The following is a 16984-nucleotide window of genomic DNA, read 5'->3' as shown; positions in this document are numbered from 1 at the left end:
CACCGAAACCTGCTCCAGGTGTGCGGAGAGCATGCTGTGCGTGGTGCCCGACATCTCTGCCTTCCGCGAGGGCTGGCGCTGGGTGCGGCAGCCCGTCCAGGTGCCCGTCACGCTGGTTAGGAACGACGGCATCATCTACTCCACCACACTGACCTTCACTTACACGCCGGAGCCCGGGCCGCGGCCACACTGCAGCGCCGCCGGGGCCATCCTGCGGGCCGGAAACTCCAGCCTGCTCAGCAACAACAGCCAGGAGGCCGGCCCCGGCGTCTACGGCCCCAACAGCACCTCCAACGCGGGAGTCACATCCTCATCCTCCACCGCCGCGGCCGTGGTCTCCTAACGCACACAGGGCGGCCACTCAATATGATATGCCTTGAGAGAAAACGTACCACAAGGTATACAAAGACTATGGGAAATAATAAACAAAAACTGACTCACTCTAAAGTGCTGCGTGTTAATTTTGGATACAAAGAAGCTGAAAAAAAAGATTGGCGGGAGAAAGGAGCTAACGCAGGGGAAATCTGAAGGAGGAGTGACATCACGACTTTGTCAGCCAATGGGAATAAGCATAAGTGCTCCTTGACGCGCCCCCCACCCCACCCCACCCACCCGAACCTCTCCTGTGGTTACTTTAGGGACCTGCCTATCCAGTTCTGGTGTTTTGGAATGAGTGGAAGTTCCTGCAGGCTCAGAGCACCAGCACCTTTCTACAGCTGTGAGAACGGAAAAAAACCACGACAACAATACATCCACCGTGTACAAAAAAAAAATCTCTTGAAAGGAAAGCATTTTTTTTTTTAGGCGCTTCCCTCCCCTCGAACCCCCCGCCCCTCCCACCACTTGTTTTATAATTATTCCTTTTTTGTTGTTTTGTGTTACTTTGCCTTCATTTGTGGTTTCCTAAAAGGGGGCTGGATGTATTGTTGTTGGAGGGAGCGCAAGGATGCAGAGGGACACACATAAAACGTGACGATAACATAGTTTTTATGGACCAAGGATCTTGTATAAGCTTTAGTAAAGGTACATTTTTCTCCATACCTTTTTTGTATTAAACATATAGTACACTTTTGTTACCAAATAGTTTCTATTCTTCCTCTGAGCTTGGGCTTTGTTTTCCCCCTTTTTTGAGGTCCAAAATCCCAACCTCTATGTTATTACGACCTTACTACAACGCCTGCTTTTTTCAGTCTGTGGACTGAACTTTGTTTTGATACTCTTGCTTCTTCTGTTGGGGAGGAAAAAATCTGAAGTCTGGGTTGTTTATTTACATAAGCGAAGGTTGTTTTTTTTTTTTTTTTTTTTTTTTTTTTTTTATAAATTGGGGAATAACCTCAGAGGGCCTATGTTTTATCATTGGTTTTTATGAAGTCTTTAAAAAGAAAAGCTTTAAGCAACGCCTCTGCCTTGCCTGCAATACTCTATGTGCGCTATGTCTCCTTTTGGAAAGTATACACATCAGTACATCTCACATGGAGCCATAGCAACATTTGCAGAATACATCAAAAAACTAGACTTCCATGGTTATGAAAACAAGTCGGTTTTGTCATTTTTTTCAAACTCATGTAATAAGCGTAGTCATTGACTTAAAAAAGGATAGCCTTAGTACTGTATATTCTTACTGTGTACACAGTCAAACCGGTCACATATCTAATATCCTGTGTCTGTTGCTCTATTGGTCACTGTCAATGTATCAGATAATGTAGTGAAACTTGTCTCTCAAACACCCAGCGAGGTGTCTTCCAACGTGTGCTGTAGTTCTGGTGGCATTTAACTCCAGTGGTTTTTCCAAAAAAAAAAAGAAAAGAAAGACAGACACTTTTCAATTTGATGTGGCCTTACTGATAACTTCAATTACAGAAAAAAGAAACCAGAAAACACTTCACCTTTTTTCTTATCTGCTGTTTACTTCACCTTGGAGGAACCTGTGCATAGCACAAAAACAAAGCTAATGCCTCGCTTCGTATCACGGGAGCTGTCGCTGTTCAGAGCTCGCCGCCGCGGCTCCAGAACCACCTTGTCATGCAAAGCAGCCTTCTGAAGGATCTCTTTAGCCTTCGTGTTCTTTTTTTGGTGTACAAGTACAATAAGCCCGTTTTTTATTCTCATGCGGTGCCCAGCACCTTTTCACTTTTTGGTACAATGTCTCACGAGCGCTGTAAGCTCTTTTCAGCCTTCTTTTTTTAACAAAAAACAAAAAAAAATCTCCTGTGGTTTTATTATCTTTGCAGAAAACAAGCGTGTGTACATTGTAAAACTCACTGTCCGAGTAGTTGCACTCATCCGTGTTCATGGCGACTGCGTCTCCCGTAGGAGCATAAAGGCCTTCTAAATGTGTATTATTGAAGATGTGCATTTTCCAAACATAACAGCAATATTGTACAGGTCATTTCATCGTCTTTGTCCGCCTGAGCACTAGTTCACCAGCCAGCAAACGTGTGCGTGTGTGTGTGTGTGCGTGTGTGTGTGTGTGTGTGTGTGTGTGTGTGTGTGACTGTCATATATAGTTGCTGTAATGGAATACTGAGTCAGACTCGCTCCATTTCAAAGTGTGCTCCAACTGCTCCCAAAAAAAACAAAAAGAAAAACCTTGAGGATTCATGGGGTTTTTCTGTCTTCCACCAGGATCCAAATGTCTGATAATTGTGGATAAACATTCAAAGGCAATACTTTGTGATTTTCTTTTTTTTTTTTAGTATTACAGTACAACTGTATACAATTCTGGGGAATAAGAACAACGATACTGTAACTTGAATGTCTGCTTAATGAAGTATTTCTGATTTTCTTTCTTTCTTACAAACAAACCCTTGAAATAGGAACAAAAAAGGATTCGCTTGCACCCCCTTTCAATGTAAAAAAGATTAAAGTTAAGTTATGCCCCGCCCTCCCCATTTTGCCACTCTTGCCCACCTGTCAGTCATTAATGTTAAATGTTTTATATTGTAATATTGATATTTTTTAAATTATTGGTACAAAGTCTCCCCTTGTCTTATGTCAACAAAAAAGATTAAAAAAAAAAAAAAAAAGAAAGAAAAGTGCATTATTGCCCGTGCTGCCTAGGTTGGCCTGGGAGTGTATTTTTTTAATATTTTTTTTTAAAGAGGCCACTTCCTGTCTGTCCTGGAGCCCGTCGAGGAGTTGGTGCTGCAGCAGTAGTGTAGCAATCCAAACCCCCCCCAAGTTTTTCTTTCCTTCCTTGCTTCTTCACACTGAACTCTCGTGACAAGCTGCAGGTCAACCCGAACCCTTTACTCTGCAGGATGGAGGTCGCTGAAATCTTAACTGTAGATTTTTAACTTGAGTGTTTTTTGTTTTTTTTCTATGTTTACTAGCTCTAAATTCAGCAAATTTTTTTTAACATAGCCTCCGTATTAGCATCACACCCACCCACCCTGGAGCTTGGATATTTTTGGGTTTTTGTTTACACACCGAGTCGCTTCTTTTAGACCTTACCACCTACCCCCTTAACCCCCCCTGGCTCCTCTTCATCGCCGTACGCGAGTCCTCACCGAGCAGCTTTTGTCACATTTGCTCAAACTAATAAAAAAAAAAAGGGGGTGATGCATGCTTTTTAAAAAAAAACAAAAAAACAACAACAATGTGTCGCCTTGACAATCCGAGCTGGTTTACAGTTGTTTTTTTTTTCCTCTGGAGTTTTTTAAGCGATAGGGAGGATACAGAATGACTTGATAACACGCCTCACTTGTAAAGGGGGTTGAACTGTCAAAAAAGCGGTCAAAGGAAATAACAAAATAAAACAAATGTTACATGCCTTCTTAAAGAAAAAAAAAAACGCACGCTGTATTAACCTGGCGACAAAAGCTTTCAGAGAGGAAAAAGAAAAACAAACCCGCCATCTCATTAGCGATGCTTTTTTTTTTTTTTTTTTTTACAACTTAACTGGTTTCTTTTCTCTTTGTGTGTCTGGTCATACTTGTTTTGCTCTTCCAAAAGCAGCTGTTCTTGTGTTTGTTTTTTGTTTTTTTTTTTTTTATAATGAGCTCTGAACAATGTATGTATCCTCTAATATGCCAAATGTCTTTTTATAATGTAGTTTTCATGCACTGCTAAACAAAAACAGGGCAGAGTGAGAGGCAGCTTTAAACGAATAAAAAAAAAAAAGGAGTGTGGAGCCCTTCTCTGTCGCACTCAGCCTTACTTCTCCTTAAGACTCTTTTTGGCTGTTTGCACTACAGAGCGCTAACCTTTCTTTTTCTCTCTCACACATTTCATCCTCCACTCTTTATCGCTCATGCTTATGTATGTACATTTGGAGTCTCCACCCCCCCATCCCTCCCTTTTTTTTTTTTTTAACAAACAGCCTGTTGTGCTTAGCCTTGCTACAGTTGGATCACTTTTTGTTGTCATTTCCCCCCACCACCACCACTTCTTCTTCTTCTTCTTCTTCTTCAACTTCTTCTCCTCCTCCTCCATGCCCTTTCACTATCTTTCACTCTCACTGTATCTGTGTATTATTCTAGTAAATGGTAAGCAGAGGTGTCATTGTGGTAGTATACTCAGTGCTCAAAGGGTTGCTGATGGTAGAAACCTGTGCCGTTTGTAACATTTAGCAATAACGTCAAAACAAAGGGGACGGTTTTTTTTTTTTTTGATAACATACGTTAGTTTGTTTTTGTACATATTGCAGCTCCAGGTCATGCTCAAATCTGTATGTCATTAAAAGAAGAAAAAAACGAGAAAAAAACTTGCAATATTGGCATAAAAATGAGAAATAAAAAAGTGATATAAAATCTCACTTTGTGTTATGTTTTTAATCATCATCAGAAGCATAAGCATTTTTTTCCTTTTTTTTTTTTTTTACAGTTTATCCAGACTTGTGTATCTTTTTTTTTAATGTAAAGAGTAAACATTTTGTTGAGCCACTTTCCTCCAGCGACAGTTAAGCATCTCCCAGTGGCTGCAGTGTGAAGGGAGGATAGAGCCTTGGGCATCTACCAAACCCAAATGGAGCTCTTATCCCTGGGAAGAAGTCCCAGCAGATTCCCCCTTTTTCTTTCCGCCACTTGTCTGGGCCCCTAATGCCCTCTGTCCTTTTAGATCCACTTTCATTAAAGCCGTTAAAAGCTCCGAGTTACTCTGCCCCAAGTCTTAGCTGGGCACTGTTTTGGCCCTGGGCTCTCTAGGTCTTTATATGGTCAACCAGACGTTTGTTATTCGGAGACAGTTTGTGTGTCTGTACATAACCAAAAGAACACAATACCATCTCCCTAAACTGCTCTCGGATGTATACGACAAACCTGTAAAATCACCGGGATTACATTCAATTATGTGTCCACAGCTTTAACAGGACTTCCCGTCAGAAATAGGCACACTGTCACATGGTAAGACAAAATACATCGAAAGCCAAAATCACCGAAAACATAAAAAGAATCTACACAACAACACTGAGGTCATACAACGAACATTGCGACACACTGGTACAGGAAAAGAAAACGGGAATAAGTTGCTACATCGATGCTGCTATATTTAACAGTATGAATCAGTGGAAATCAGGTGGGTAATGCCGGGAATTCACTCTTTGAAGAGGAGAGGATACAGGTGTTCAAAGTCCCACAAAAATGATAAGGCCTCTCTCCAGTTCCCATAGTACACAGAGCACAACCCCGCTGGGCACACACACACACACACATATATATATATATACACACACACGCACACACACAGTGGGTCAAGGGCGAGAGCGGGACTATTTGTGCACTGCAGGACTGTTTTGAAGCTACAGAGTGCAGTTGCATTGCAGCATGACTGGCAGCTATACTGCTGAAGATGACAGATAAAAGCCTGTTTACAACCATGAGTATGTTTCTGACCCACCGGCGTGTAAAGGAAATTAAAGGACCATACCAATGTTTTTTTTTTCTTCATGTTTTAGCCACTTTCCTGCAGATCATGAACAGTTTAAATTACAGCTGACTATTTTTTTTTAATGATTAAATGTAACTTCACGGTTTCTTTATTTATGTACAGAAAGTGAAATGTTTATGACATGAGTGCTGCTTTTTCTGTGCGTTAAGTGTGGAGCTATATCCAGGGAGCGATTAGCTTAGCATACAGAGCATTAGTACGCCAACGGGAAGAGCTTCCCGTTTTTTTGACCACTTCAGTTGGAGTGAAGGATTAAACAAATGCCATGCAAAGTGTTAATTATAGTGATTATAGAGGGGTTTGGGCAGGTGTTGACAGGCCAGCTGTTTCCCGTTGCTCCCAGTCTTACTAATCGTAAACTAACTGCCTCCGAGCTCTAACCCCATCGATCTCGACAAGCAGTTTCTCAAAATGTGAAACTATTTCTTTAAAGCTTCATTAAGAGACCAACGGCTGCCTGGAAAGAAGGAAAATACATACGAAAACTAAAATGTGCGCCCTTAAATGTGGTCAGGGGAAACTATACGTGATTTGGTAGTCTGGTGGTAGTCTGATCTTGACTTGCTGGAAATGTCTATTTAGTAGCTGTTTAAGAGCTTTTGATCATATCACATGACCTTAATCAGCATTAAGAGTTGTTGAGGAAATGTAGATGTTTAAATTCCCCTTTTGTCTGAGCACTTTTAAGGACCACGATGGCTTCGAAGCTAAGTTTCAAAGGTCATCCTTGAACGTGGACGTAGATTGGACTGGACTAGTCGATCTGATGACTCCAGACCAGTAATCAAATTGCTCTTAAGGTGAGATTCTTTTGTCAACCGATCTATAAGAACATCACCTAGGTCGAGTACTTCTTGCAAACTGTCATTGACGCTTTTTCGTCCTTCATTGATGCACCAGGTGGGAGGGGTTTACCGATCGGACCTTGGTGTGAAAGCACTGAAAGTACACCGATTCTGCTCCACAGTCATTAACTATTGTACCCACTCCAAGCTAAAGCGACATAGATGCTCATAAACTAGTCCTATAAGCACTTTCAGGGCTTTACGTCAAAAAACCATAGATTCCCTTTAAGTATTTGCACTCAGGCCGGAGCTCTTACACACACACACACACACACACACACATATGAATCCAGTTTAAGTCAGCTCACTCCAGGCTGATGCACGAATGCCGGTGTAGGTGAATCGTGTATTGGCACCACTTGGCGGGGTATGACCATTTTGCTCAGTGGCCATTGGTCCCGCTCTAGCTCTGCCCGTTTCCCCTTTAGCCGTTCCGATTCCAGCTGACCTCCCTAAGCCGCTGCTCCCTTCGCCGCTCCTCCTCAAGCAGCTGCAGCAGGTGAACGTGGACAGCATGCCCTGGCGGAAGCGCTTGTTCATGAAGCAGTAAATGATGGGGTTGACGCAGGCCGAGGTGTAGGAGAGCAGGTGGATGAAGGAGATGGGGGCGCCGGTCAGGCGGTAGGCTGAGCGCCGGTCGAAAGCCTGCCAAGCATTGACCACAAAGACAGGGGTCCAGCACAGGAAAAACAAGAAGACGATGACCAGGAGCATGCGGATCACGCGCTTCTTGGCCATCAGGTTGGCTGTAGAGCTGCTGCCACACACACGGCTCACCATGGGTTTGCTGCTGGAGTTGGTGGAGTTGCCTGTGATGCTCTTCCTTTTAGACGGCTGCATATAACAGCCGTCACTGTCTCCGGGCTTGATGCTGCCAGTGCTGGATTGTCTGTCTGTCAGGGAAGATAATGTGAAAAGAAAAGTGTGAGAGTCCCATTTTATCAGCGGTAAGAAAATATGCAGGAGCAAAGCAGTCCTGACTCAGAAGATTTGGGTCATGTCTGTAACTTGTGACCTACAAATGGAAGACAGGGCTGCATTTCCAGAAGATTTCATGTCAAGTTAAAGGATCATGGTGATATAAATATCAAAAATAAACAAGGAAGTGATCCTAATAACAAGTATTGTCTGTGTAGTCGTTATAAAGCTCATTCAACTGTGCCATAAACCTCAAATTTTGTCGAAACATAATTAAAAACACAACAATAAGCCACGACATTGCACTGGGTGAGCACCAAAAGTGTATCAATCCACAGCTGAATGTAGTCCAAAAGAAGTCCACCTTTTACTCCATTTTAATGTTTGCTAAAATCTACAGTGCCCACCTATTTTGGAGGTTATTTAGCCTTTTTTAAAAATGTATTTATGTAACTATGTACTACAGTTAAAACCAGTGGACTCGGCTGAATACAACAGACAAATTAGCAAAGTTGTACATTGTACAAAGGCATCGTTGGTTTTAGTCTTTTCATGGAATTTTCTTTGACAATAGGAAAAACATAGAAAAAAGCCTGACTGCTTTCAATCACTTGCTGTGTTTTATTTCCATACCTCTGCTAGATTTCCTATTGGACACCTCAAATTTGATTCCCCGGTAGAGCTCTAGAGAAATGAGTCCATAGGCTGTCATCATGACGATCCCAGGGATAAGGAAGAGCAGCAACAACAGAGACACGTACCTGCAAGGGACACATTTAGGCCAGTAAGTGGATGCCAAAGAGCAATTGTTGTATCTAATTTAAATCAACACCAGATCCAAATTGCTTTGCTAAAATGAGAAACCCCTGCCTCTGAGTTTAGACTAATATCATCATGACAACGTGATTGTTTAAATTTAATTTGGTGTGTTTTATTTTTCATTAAAATAATTGAAATGTACTTTTAATCCAGTCCGGAAAAGCACTTTTGTCAACATGTGTTGGTTTTATGTGAGTGTAAACAACCTGACAAATTTACTTCAACATCCGAATTGATTTAACATTGTGTTTTTTTTTATTTTGAAGGGGTCAGATCTGTGTCATGCCAGACAACTTTTTCCCAAGTGGTCGTCTCTCACCAGCAGCGCCGCAATGAGAAAATCAATAAAGAGGCCATCCGAAATTAGGAATGTGCTGCTCTAGCTGCCACACAACCTGAGTGCATCTGAGTATGAAGACACCCTGGCGGGACGGGAAAGGTACGACGCTCCCTATTGCACTTATTTCCAGCTCACCAGGACTGCTGGATGACGTCATTGGGCCACACCAGGCGGCACATGTTCCCGGTGCTGTTGTTGCGTCGGGTGAAGGGTTTGAGGGTGCTGGAAATCGGGTAGGGCAGCATCAGGATGAAGGACACTACCCAGGTGGCAGTGATGACCTTGGCGGCGTGGGATTTGGTCTGCCACGTCCTGGAGGTCAGTGGGTTGCAAATGGCGCTGTAGCGCTCCAGGGAAATGGCCACCAGGTTGAATGTGGAAACACTCACCGAGACACCTACGCAGATTAGAAAATCAGTTTCAGTGTTGAGCTCTGATTTGTTAAAAACCGACATAACCCGGCCATATCTAGCTACAGAAATCATAAAAAAAAAATGTAAAGGAACAATTCGCCATTTTGGGAAGTTGGCTTTCTTGGCAAGCGTTTGATTGAAGCCATTTCTGCACGGTAAATATGAAGATACAGCCAGAAGCTAACCTAGCTTAGCATAATGACTGGAAAGTAAAATTTGGCTCTGCTCAAAAACTAAAAATGACACATACCAACACTCACTAATTAACACATAAAATATCATGTTTGATAAGTACGAAAACCATATTTAAAAAAAAAAAACAACACTTTTCCGTTTTACACGTGGTGGTTGAGCTAAGCTAAACAGCTGCTAGCTCTAATATCATGAGAGTGACATGAGACAAGTCAAACGTTGAATTGTACATCGCCGCGTCCAGACAAAATACTGAAACCCCATTGGATGAAAAAAAGAAGAATTAGAAGACTATACAGTCAGTGTGCAGCCAATTAGCTTAGCTTAACCACCATGCATAAAACCACAATATTATGTTTTTACACTTTCCCAGATATTTGGACCACACGGCATCTGCAGATAAAAAATGTCTCAAAAACACAACAATTCCTATACTCAGGTGATTATACACTAATGATAACACACCTATGAATATTATATTCCATTTCTGCCAGTAGATCCTCCTAAATGTTACACACTGGACCTTTAAGTGTATCAAAAGAGGACTAATGTGGTAACATTCCCCTTCTCACTGTAGTGTATGTGATGCTATGGCACATTAATGTTTTGTCACATTAAATTTAACTGCTAAGCAGCGACAGAGCACATCCTGCGACCAGATCAGCCATTAACACACTCAGTAACAATAACAAGGACAACTATAAATACATTCAAATTATCGCTGTGTACAATCCGAGAGGAGCGACACATAAACGGATAAACGTGGACAAATGAGGTAATGACCCTGGATGACAGCGCTCTGATCTCACGGAACGGCTAAATGGAGCAACAGGAAGTAAGGACAAACATGAAAATCTGATTTCCTAGCGAACCTGTAATTGGATGAAAATGATTATAATATTAGTAAAGGTGCATCATCTGTAATGACTGCATATTACTGCAAATCTCCCAGCAGAGACTTTACTGAGAGGCAGAGGGAGGAATCTGGGGGATGTATCAAAATCCCAAGCAAATGAATCACTGATGTGATTAACTCATCTCCCAGATGTTCCAGAAATCGTTTGAAAGTATTTTAACTTGGGAATTGAGAATATGTGTGTATGTATATGGCTTTTGTTTCTAAATGTTGTGCTTGTAAACTAAAGCCACAAACACAAACCTAGCTGTCTGATGATGGAGAACATTGTTGGTTTTTGCACACGTTTTCAATTACTTCAGCTTACTGGGTCGAAGTCGAACTACAAGCTAAACTAAAATAATATGTCCTAATTTTGGTCATATTTAACACGATTATGTTTATTTCTTTTCTGTACAAAGGGGAATAAATGAAGGAGGATAGTGGAGGACAGTGAATGCTGTTCCTGAAAGCTTTTTTATTAATTATTTGATTGACATTTAAAGTGTGGTAAATTTCTTTTGGCACTGTCTCGGGGAAGCAGGTCAGGTTGCACTATTTACTTGTACTGAGCAGTCTTATGTTCACCCACTGACTGGATCTTAACTCTAGACATGTACTCTGCTTTGAATGAAAATATGTGTCTGGTATGGTTTTCCCTCAAAAAAGTTGAGTTAACTTATCTATTCCTCCTTCTGAATATAAAAAATCTGCAAATATTATTTCAAATGTTTAACTGCTGGAGCCAAGAGGTCTTATACTTAAAGGCGCGATGATCTATATTTTTATACCAAATGACAATATGAAGAAAGGGGTGGTTTGTACTGATGAATCTACAGACAGTTCTGTTGTGTCTGCAGATCTGAGTCAGATCAGATTTTTAGAAAAACCCCATTGCACACTACCACCTAACTGCAGACAGACACATAATTAGTGACTACCTGGTAAACAAAGTGGAGCATTTAGCTGCTGAAGCACCAGATATATCCCTGAGAGCTGAAAGATTGTGAATATTGGACACAATATTAACTTCAGTGTTGTGTTCACAACCTGTTTCCTCTGCCTCTAAGTGGCCAAAAAAATCGGTTATTGCAGGTTGAATCAAAACAGACTCAAGGTGTCAAGTTTCTACATAACACCTGAGTAAGCCACATGTTGGACCATGTTGGATCGGCTGTTGTGTTGTGAGAAAATCCTGCTTGTGCAGACACGTCGCAAACTCAGGTTTAAAGTAATCAGAGTGGAAAACCTTTCACCTTTCAGCAGATGGCTGAGTCTGCACATCATTCTGCACGGTGAAGCTACAATAAGCAGAACACATTGTGGAGGGGGACTTTAATGTTCCGTCAGTTGGATATTGATTGTATTCCTCATTTCCAACTGGTTTTGTTACCCATGTCATTCTTCGCACCTTCCATTCATTTGCCCTGTCACATTCATGAATAATTGAATGTGACTTTGCAATTGTAGAATAGAGCAGGAAACACAAAAATAATAATGGCAGGAAATGCCGGACTGCAAAAACAGCTTCAGGTAAATCTACACTTTCTGACAACATGTTTGCTTTGACCAGACCTGTTTTTAGCACTAGCTCATTAAACCACCAGGGGCTTTTAAACATGCAGGGAAATGAACCTTGTGCAGGACATGGCCCAAGATGACTTCAGTTATCCTCTCTCTGACAAATAATACAATTACAGTGCAATAGAAAAAAACACAGTAATAATTTCCCATTGACACACAGAGTTGAATCATTGTGCATCGCGCATGACAGAAGTATTAGGGGATGGCAGAAACAGTCAGCACACAACTTTTGACGCATTTAAATCACGCTTGGATGCAACATTTTAACAAACGTTGCAAGTTCTCTTCTTGAAAATGTGGAAAAAAAGTCAACTTTGGGTGATAAATTCAGGTATTAATAATGTTTTTTCATCCTGATTTCAACAATATGGCAACATTTTGTGTATGTCTGTCACACAATATTAAATAATCTGAGTAAGAAAGTGTACATAGAGGTTTAGAAAACGGTACAATTTAACTAAAAAGTAAGAGTTAAGACCAGAAAAACACAACCACTAATTAATCACAATTTAAGAATAACCTTCATCATCATTTCACTCACCCATGAAGTACATGACCAGCTTGCATATGCCGGTGCCGAACACGAAGTCCCTCATGAGGTTGGGGATGAGAGTGAAGGGGATGCAGACCAGGGACACCATCAGGTCGCTGATGGACAGAGACAGGAGGAAGAGGTTGGTGACGGTCCTCATGCGCCTGTTCCTCACCAGGACGGCGATGATGAGGCTGTTGCCCAGGACGCTGAGGAGGAAGATGAGGCTGTAGAGGACGATCCGCACTGTCTGGTTGATGTCTGGGACGGAGAGCAAAGAGAGACACACGCATGAACTCTGGGTATATGTCATTATTAAAACGTGATTTTGACTCACTCCTTCGCACTCACGCTCTTGTGTCTTTATTCTAAGATTAATTTACACCCTAATACTCCTCAAATATTATAGTGTTTTTTTATGTCTTGGAGCATAAGTATAAATGGATTGATTATTTCTCCTTTATTTATTTGGACTTTAACCATACAAATGTGAAATGTTTGTGCCATTTACTCTCTATTCTGCTGCCATAAAGTGTGTACTGGCAATTCTATGCACTTGACATTGGCAGAATTAGTGTACAGTGACCACATATGTGTCACCATTAACACACAACAGACTACATCAGCTTTATGGAGGACCTGAGCCATATGCGTAATGCGCACTGACGCAAAAAAAATGCCCAAAGCAGTTGCTCTTTTGGCATAAATTGGAGATTACAAGTCGCATTTGGAATACAATTAACAGCAAATCTCTGAATAAGATTAATATGAAATTCCTGAATACAATAAGGTACTATTGGACAAGATAGCAGTTGATATTAATACAAAATAGATCAACCCACTGTACCTTGAGGTTCGGGTGAGGGCTCCTGCTCGCTCTCGCACTCCGAAATATTCTTGATTCCAAAATTACATAAAATCTTGTTGAGGTCAGTTGAATTCAGGAGCATGTCGTGTATTGTAAACGTCTCCATTTCGCTTTCTCCCCTGTAGCCTCAAGTAAAATCAGTCATAGGGACAGCATTGGTCATGCTCTTGCGAGAAAAAAAACAAAATGCACCAAAGGACGGGGTGTATCAAAATGGTATCTCTCCTTTCAGTCGATTTTTTAAAAAATGAAAAGAAATAAGAAATAATGATGTTAATAACAGTAGCCTACTCTCTACAAGTTTCCGTGCGCTCCCAGTTTGGTGCGCTCCGCTCCTCCACTCAGCATTTCCAGCTACTGACAACATGTGGATGGGTCGCATTCATGAGTGCTCAGCCCGCCTTTAGAGTCTGTGCAAGTCAGCCCCCCCCCTTAAAAAAAAAAAAAAAAAAAAAAAAGAAAATTAAACACCCAGTCGTAAATCATTGCAGTAATGGAGATTCTGCACGGCCTCAAGCTGGACTATTCTCCTGGATTCTTTATTAATATCTCAATATATCACTTACAAGAGAGGAACTACTGAAGCCAAACATTCAATATGCATATGTATGATTAGATTGATTTAAAATGCCAGCAGTGTTCTGTCATCTACTGTACGCTATCTATAAGTCCATGCTTCCCTGGCCCATTTTCAAAGCGTGATACTGCCTGCTGTGACATCTCATGTGAACATGTCAGCAGCAATACGGAAGCCCATTGAGTCATGCTGTAATTGTTCTGATGGTTGGAGAGATGGGCTGTCATTAGTGCCCAAACAACGCCAACTCCAATATTTTGGAATCAGTCTGGTGTTGAGCTAGAGTGAATGCTGCTTTTACTCCCAAGTATAATGACCATTATGGTTCCATGAACTCCTTAAGAGAGCCTTGGGAATGAAGATGTTCATGTGAGAGAGACAGAGGCTTGGTGATATTTTAAGGCTTGTTGTTAGCTGCTATTAATTATGGTCAATCCAACACAGGAAATGAGTGGCCTGCTGTGACCAAGAAAATAAGTGAATTTCACAATGTAACATAAAAAATAAAATAAACCCTAAACCCAATTTTGCCCCGCTTACATGAATAAACTGAGTCACATCAGTAAGAACACACTTATGACATAACAGACAAACAATTTTCCCAGTAGAAACAAATTGCCATCGCCAGGAAATAAGGAATAAAATACCGGTCCTCTTATTCCCCTAACCCTGATCTTGGATCCCCATTAGCAAAGTGGTGGATATTCTTCCTGGGGTCCACACAAAGACAATAACAATAAAAACAATGAACAATTTAAAATGTCACGGTACCAATAAAACAGGAAAGCTAAATAGTGAATAGTGATAGGATGATGATTTTGCTGTCAGACAACTCTTCATCCAAGCAAGAGCTAAAGGTGAAAATACCATAACCTTTAAGCTTGGCAATAAGGATGCTGTGGTCAATGACCGCAAAAGCTGCAGTGAGATCCAAGAGCACAGCCCCAACTAGTTTCCTGTCATCCATACATGTGACCCATTGATCTAATGCAGTGCCCGTAGAGTGACCTGGTCTGTAAGCATGTTGTGCTTTTGTAAGTAGTCCATCTCTACTAAAAGAATTTAACATTTGGTTAAAAATGATCTTCTCAAGTATCCTACTGAGCACAGGGAGTACACTAATAGGTTTACAATTGGAGCTACTGCTTTTCCATCTTTGGGTAAAGGTATGATTTTAGACTCTTCCCAAAGCTCCAAACAGGTACCACTGAGTAAGCATCTATTAAAAATATTGTATATAGGATTGGAAAACTTTTTGCATCCAGGTTATCTCTGCCAGGAGATGATTCATCTGAAAGACAGAAAAACATCTTCTCAACTGTGTCCTGATCAAATGAAAAACATGTCTAATCACTCATAATACTGATAACAATGTTGGAAGAACACATACTAGATCTTAAACTGTCCACTTTATTGATAAAAAAAAATGAATTCGCTACAACATATGGCTTGGTAATAAACTGACCTGCACATCCCATATACCTTTGAGAATTACCTGACTTATTGCACATTATTTCATTTTCAAGCCTCCACAATATTATTTACAGAGCTGTGAATTTTTTTGTTTAAAAAGATTATTTCACTTTAATATAATTTAATTTAGTAACCTTATTTCTCAAGTTGCAATAAAGGCTTATATCTACAAAAAAACCTGATTTATTGGCAGTTACCTTGGCATTGTCCCTTTGAAGAATTAAAGATCTCAGCTAAATCTTAATAATAATAATATCCTAGACTATTGAGTCTGCATTAAATCTTATATATGAGCTGCGATAAACAATCTTAATTCCAGACCTGGGCCATTTTGTCTTTCTTGCTTAAAGCAATCCGATTATGGTCACTGCATCCCACTGCCACTGACAGTGCCTGTGAACACACCTCATGTACAGTATGTTAGTGAAAATATGATCAACACAGGTTGAGGTTTCAACAGCATCAATGGTTGTGAAAATTCTTGTAGGTTGAGTCACAACCAGCAGCAACCACAACATCAGCCATAGAAATCCAACCTTTTTTGTAATGGACAATTTTTAGAAAACCAGTCGATATTCAAGTTCCCTACAAAAAAAACACTTTCTTTCATCCATCACTATATCTAAATTTTCACATATTCTATCCAAACAATTGACATTATGGTCATAATATATTTCTGTATCACAACTAAAAAGTGTTCCTGAACATAAAATGCAACTCCACCACCATAGTTATCCCTACCAGCTCAGAATAATAAAAAATAGCACCCAGGTGTAATTCTGACAACCCAAAAGCATGAATATTGTCTGAGGAGCAAATGTTGAACCATGAGGTGCTTTAAGCTGATGATGAAGTTTGTCCTCCTCTGGGTATGATGAACAGCTCATACTTCAAGCTGGCTTTGAAAGCTGCCAGAGAAAAGGGTCTCACACTTGGGCAGCAGCTCTTTTCTCCTCAGCTCCAGTCTTCATTTATTCAGATGTTTGTGTCCTTAAATGTCTTGGTAGAGGAATAGTCTGTCTGTCTTTAAGGCGCCAGTTCTCTCCTTTCTCATGTACACTCCAAGTCTGACCAAGATGTACCAGGAGCTGATAAATGTTAGAGATGTTGATATCCAGTCAGGCCTGTTTGTCAGAGGACTAATAGGCCCAGGAGCCCACTAACTTGCACTACAGTCACAAACTCAGTTGTTGATCTAATATTGTCCTCAGTGTTAAGAGAAAATGTGGTTAGACATTAACTTACACAGATTTTTGGGTGGATTTAGACAAGCCAGAATCTCAAAGACAAGGCATGGCAGCCTGTCACATGTGCCATTATGAAAATGTATCAGTGGTGGAAGAAGTATTTACTCTAGAATGTAAAAATACTCTATTACAATTAAAAGTCCTGCATTCAAAATCTCACTTCTAAAAGGACAGAAGTGTTATCAGCAAAATGTACTGAGAGAATGAAAGGTAAAAATATCTATTTGCCATTACACTGACCCCTGTTCTATGACTGTATATTATTCATGTGTAAGCAACCTTTCTCCTATAACATTTCAGTGTTGTAAGCCGAGCTGGTTGAAGAGGAGATATATGAACTAATGCTGTGTAGGTTAATGTGTAACAACGCATTACATTATATATATTTATATAAT

At 40.7% G+C, this 16984-nt stretch overlaps 2 protein-coding genes across 2 annotated transcripts in view; one reads left to right on the top strand and one right to left on the bottom strand.

The window, feature by feature from the left end:
- The window catches only part of rbpjb (recombination signal binding protein for immunoglobulin kappa J region b), a 45502-nt gene extending 40746 nt beyond the window's left edge, over positions 1-4756 (top strand). The window contains exon 11 of the mRNA XM_051428801.1: positions 19-4756. Within this exon, the coding sequence (XP_051284761.1) occupies positions 19-343 (325 nt within the window). The 3' untranslated portion in view covers positions 344-4756. The remainder of the gene's footprint in view (positions 1-18) is intronic.
- cckar (cholecystokinin A receptor) lies at positions 4754-13663 on the bottom strand. Its single transcript, XM_051428802.1, has 5 exons — positions 13272-13663; positions 12434-12685; positions 8944-9205; positions 8283-8410; positions 4754-7624 (listed from the first exon to the last, which is right to left on the bottom strand). Exons 1-5 carry the CDS (start codon positions 13396-13398, stop codon positions 7026-7028), a joined length of 1368 nt encoding a protein of 455 aa, XP_051284762.1. The 5' UTR covers positions 13399-13663; the 3' UTR covers positions 4754-7025.
- Positions 13664-16984: the final 3321 nt, after the last annotated feature.

Source organism: Dicentrarchus labrax, unplaced genomic scaffold (assembly GCF_905237075.1).
Source record: "Dicentrarchus labrax unplaced genomic scaffold, dlabrax2021, whole genome shotgun sequence".
Classification (NCBI taxonomy): Eukaryota; Metazoa; Chordata; class Actinopteri; family Moronidae; genus Dicentrarchus; species Dicentrarchus labrax.
Note: the sequence above shows the minus strand (reverse complement) of the source record. Positions and strands in the feature narration are given on the sequence as shown.

Excerpts from the sequence above, each read along its gene's own strand:
- cckar (XM_051428802.1), bottom strand. The coding sequence starts at position 13,398 with ATGGAGACGTTTACAATACACGACATGCTCCTGAATTCAACTGACCTC. Across the intron at positions 12,686-13,271 it reads GCCCTCACCCGAACCTCAAG|ACATCAACCAGACAGTGCGG; the intron begins GTACAGTGGGTT and ends TCTCCGTCCCAG. Across the intron at positions 7,625-8,282 it reads CAATAGGAAATCTAGCAGAG|ACAGACAATCCAGCACTGGC; the intron begins GTATGGAAATAA and ends CTTCCCTGACAG.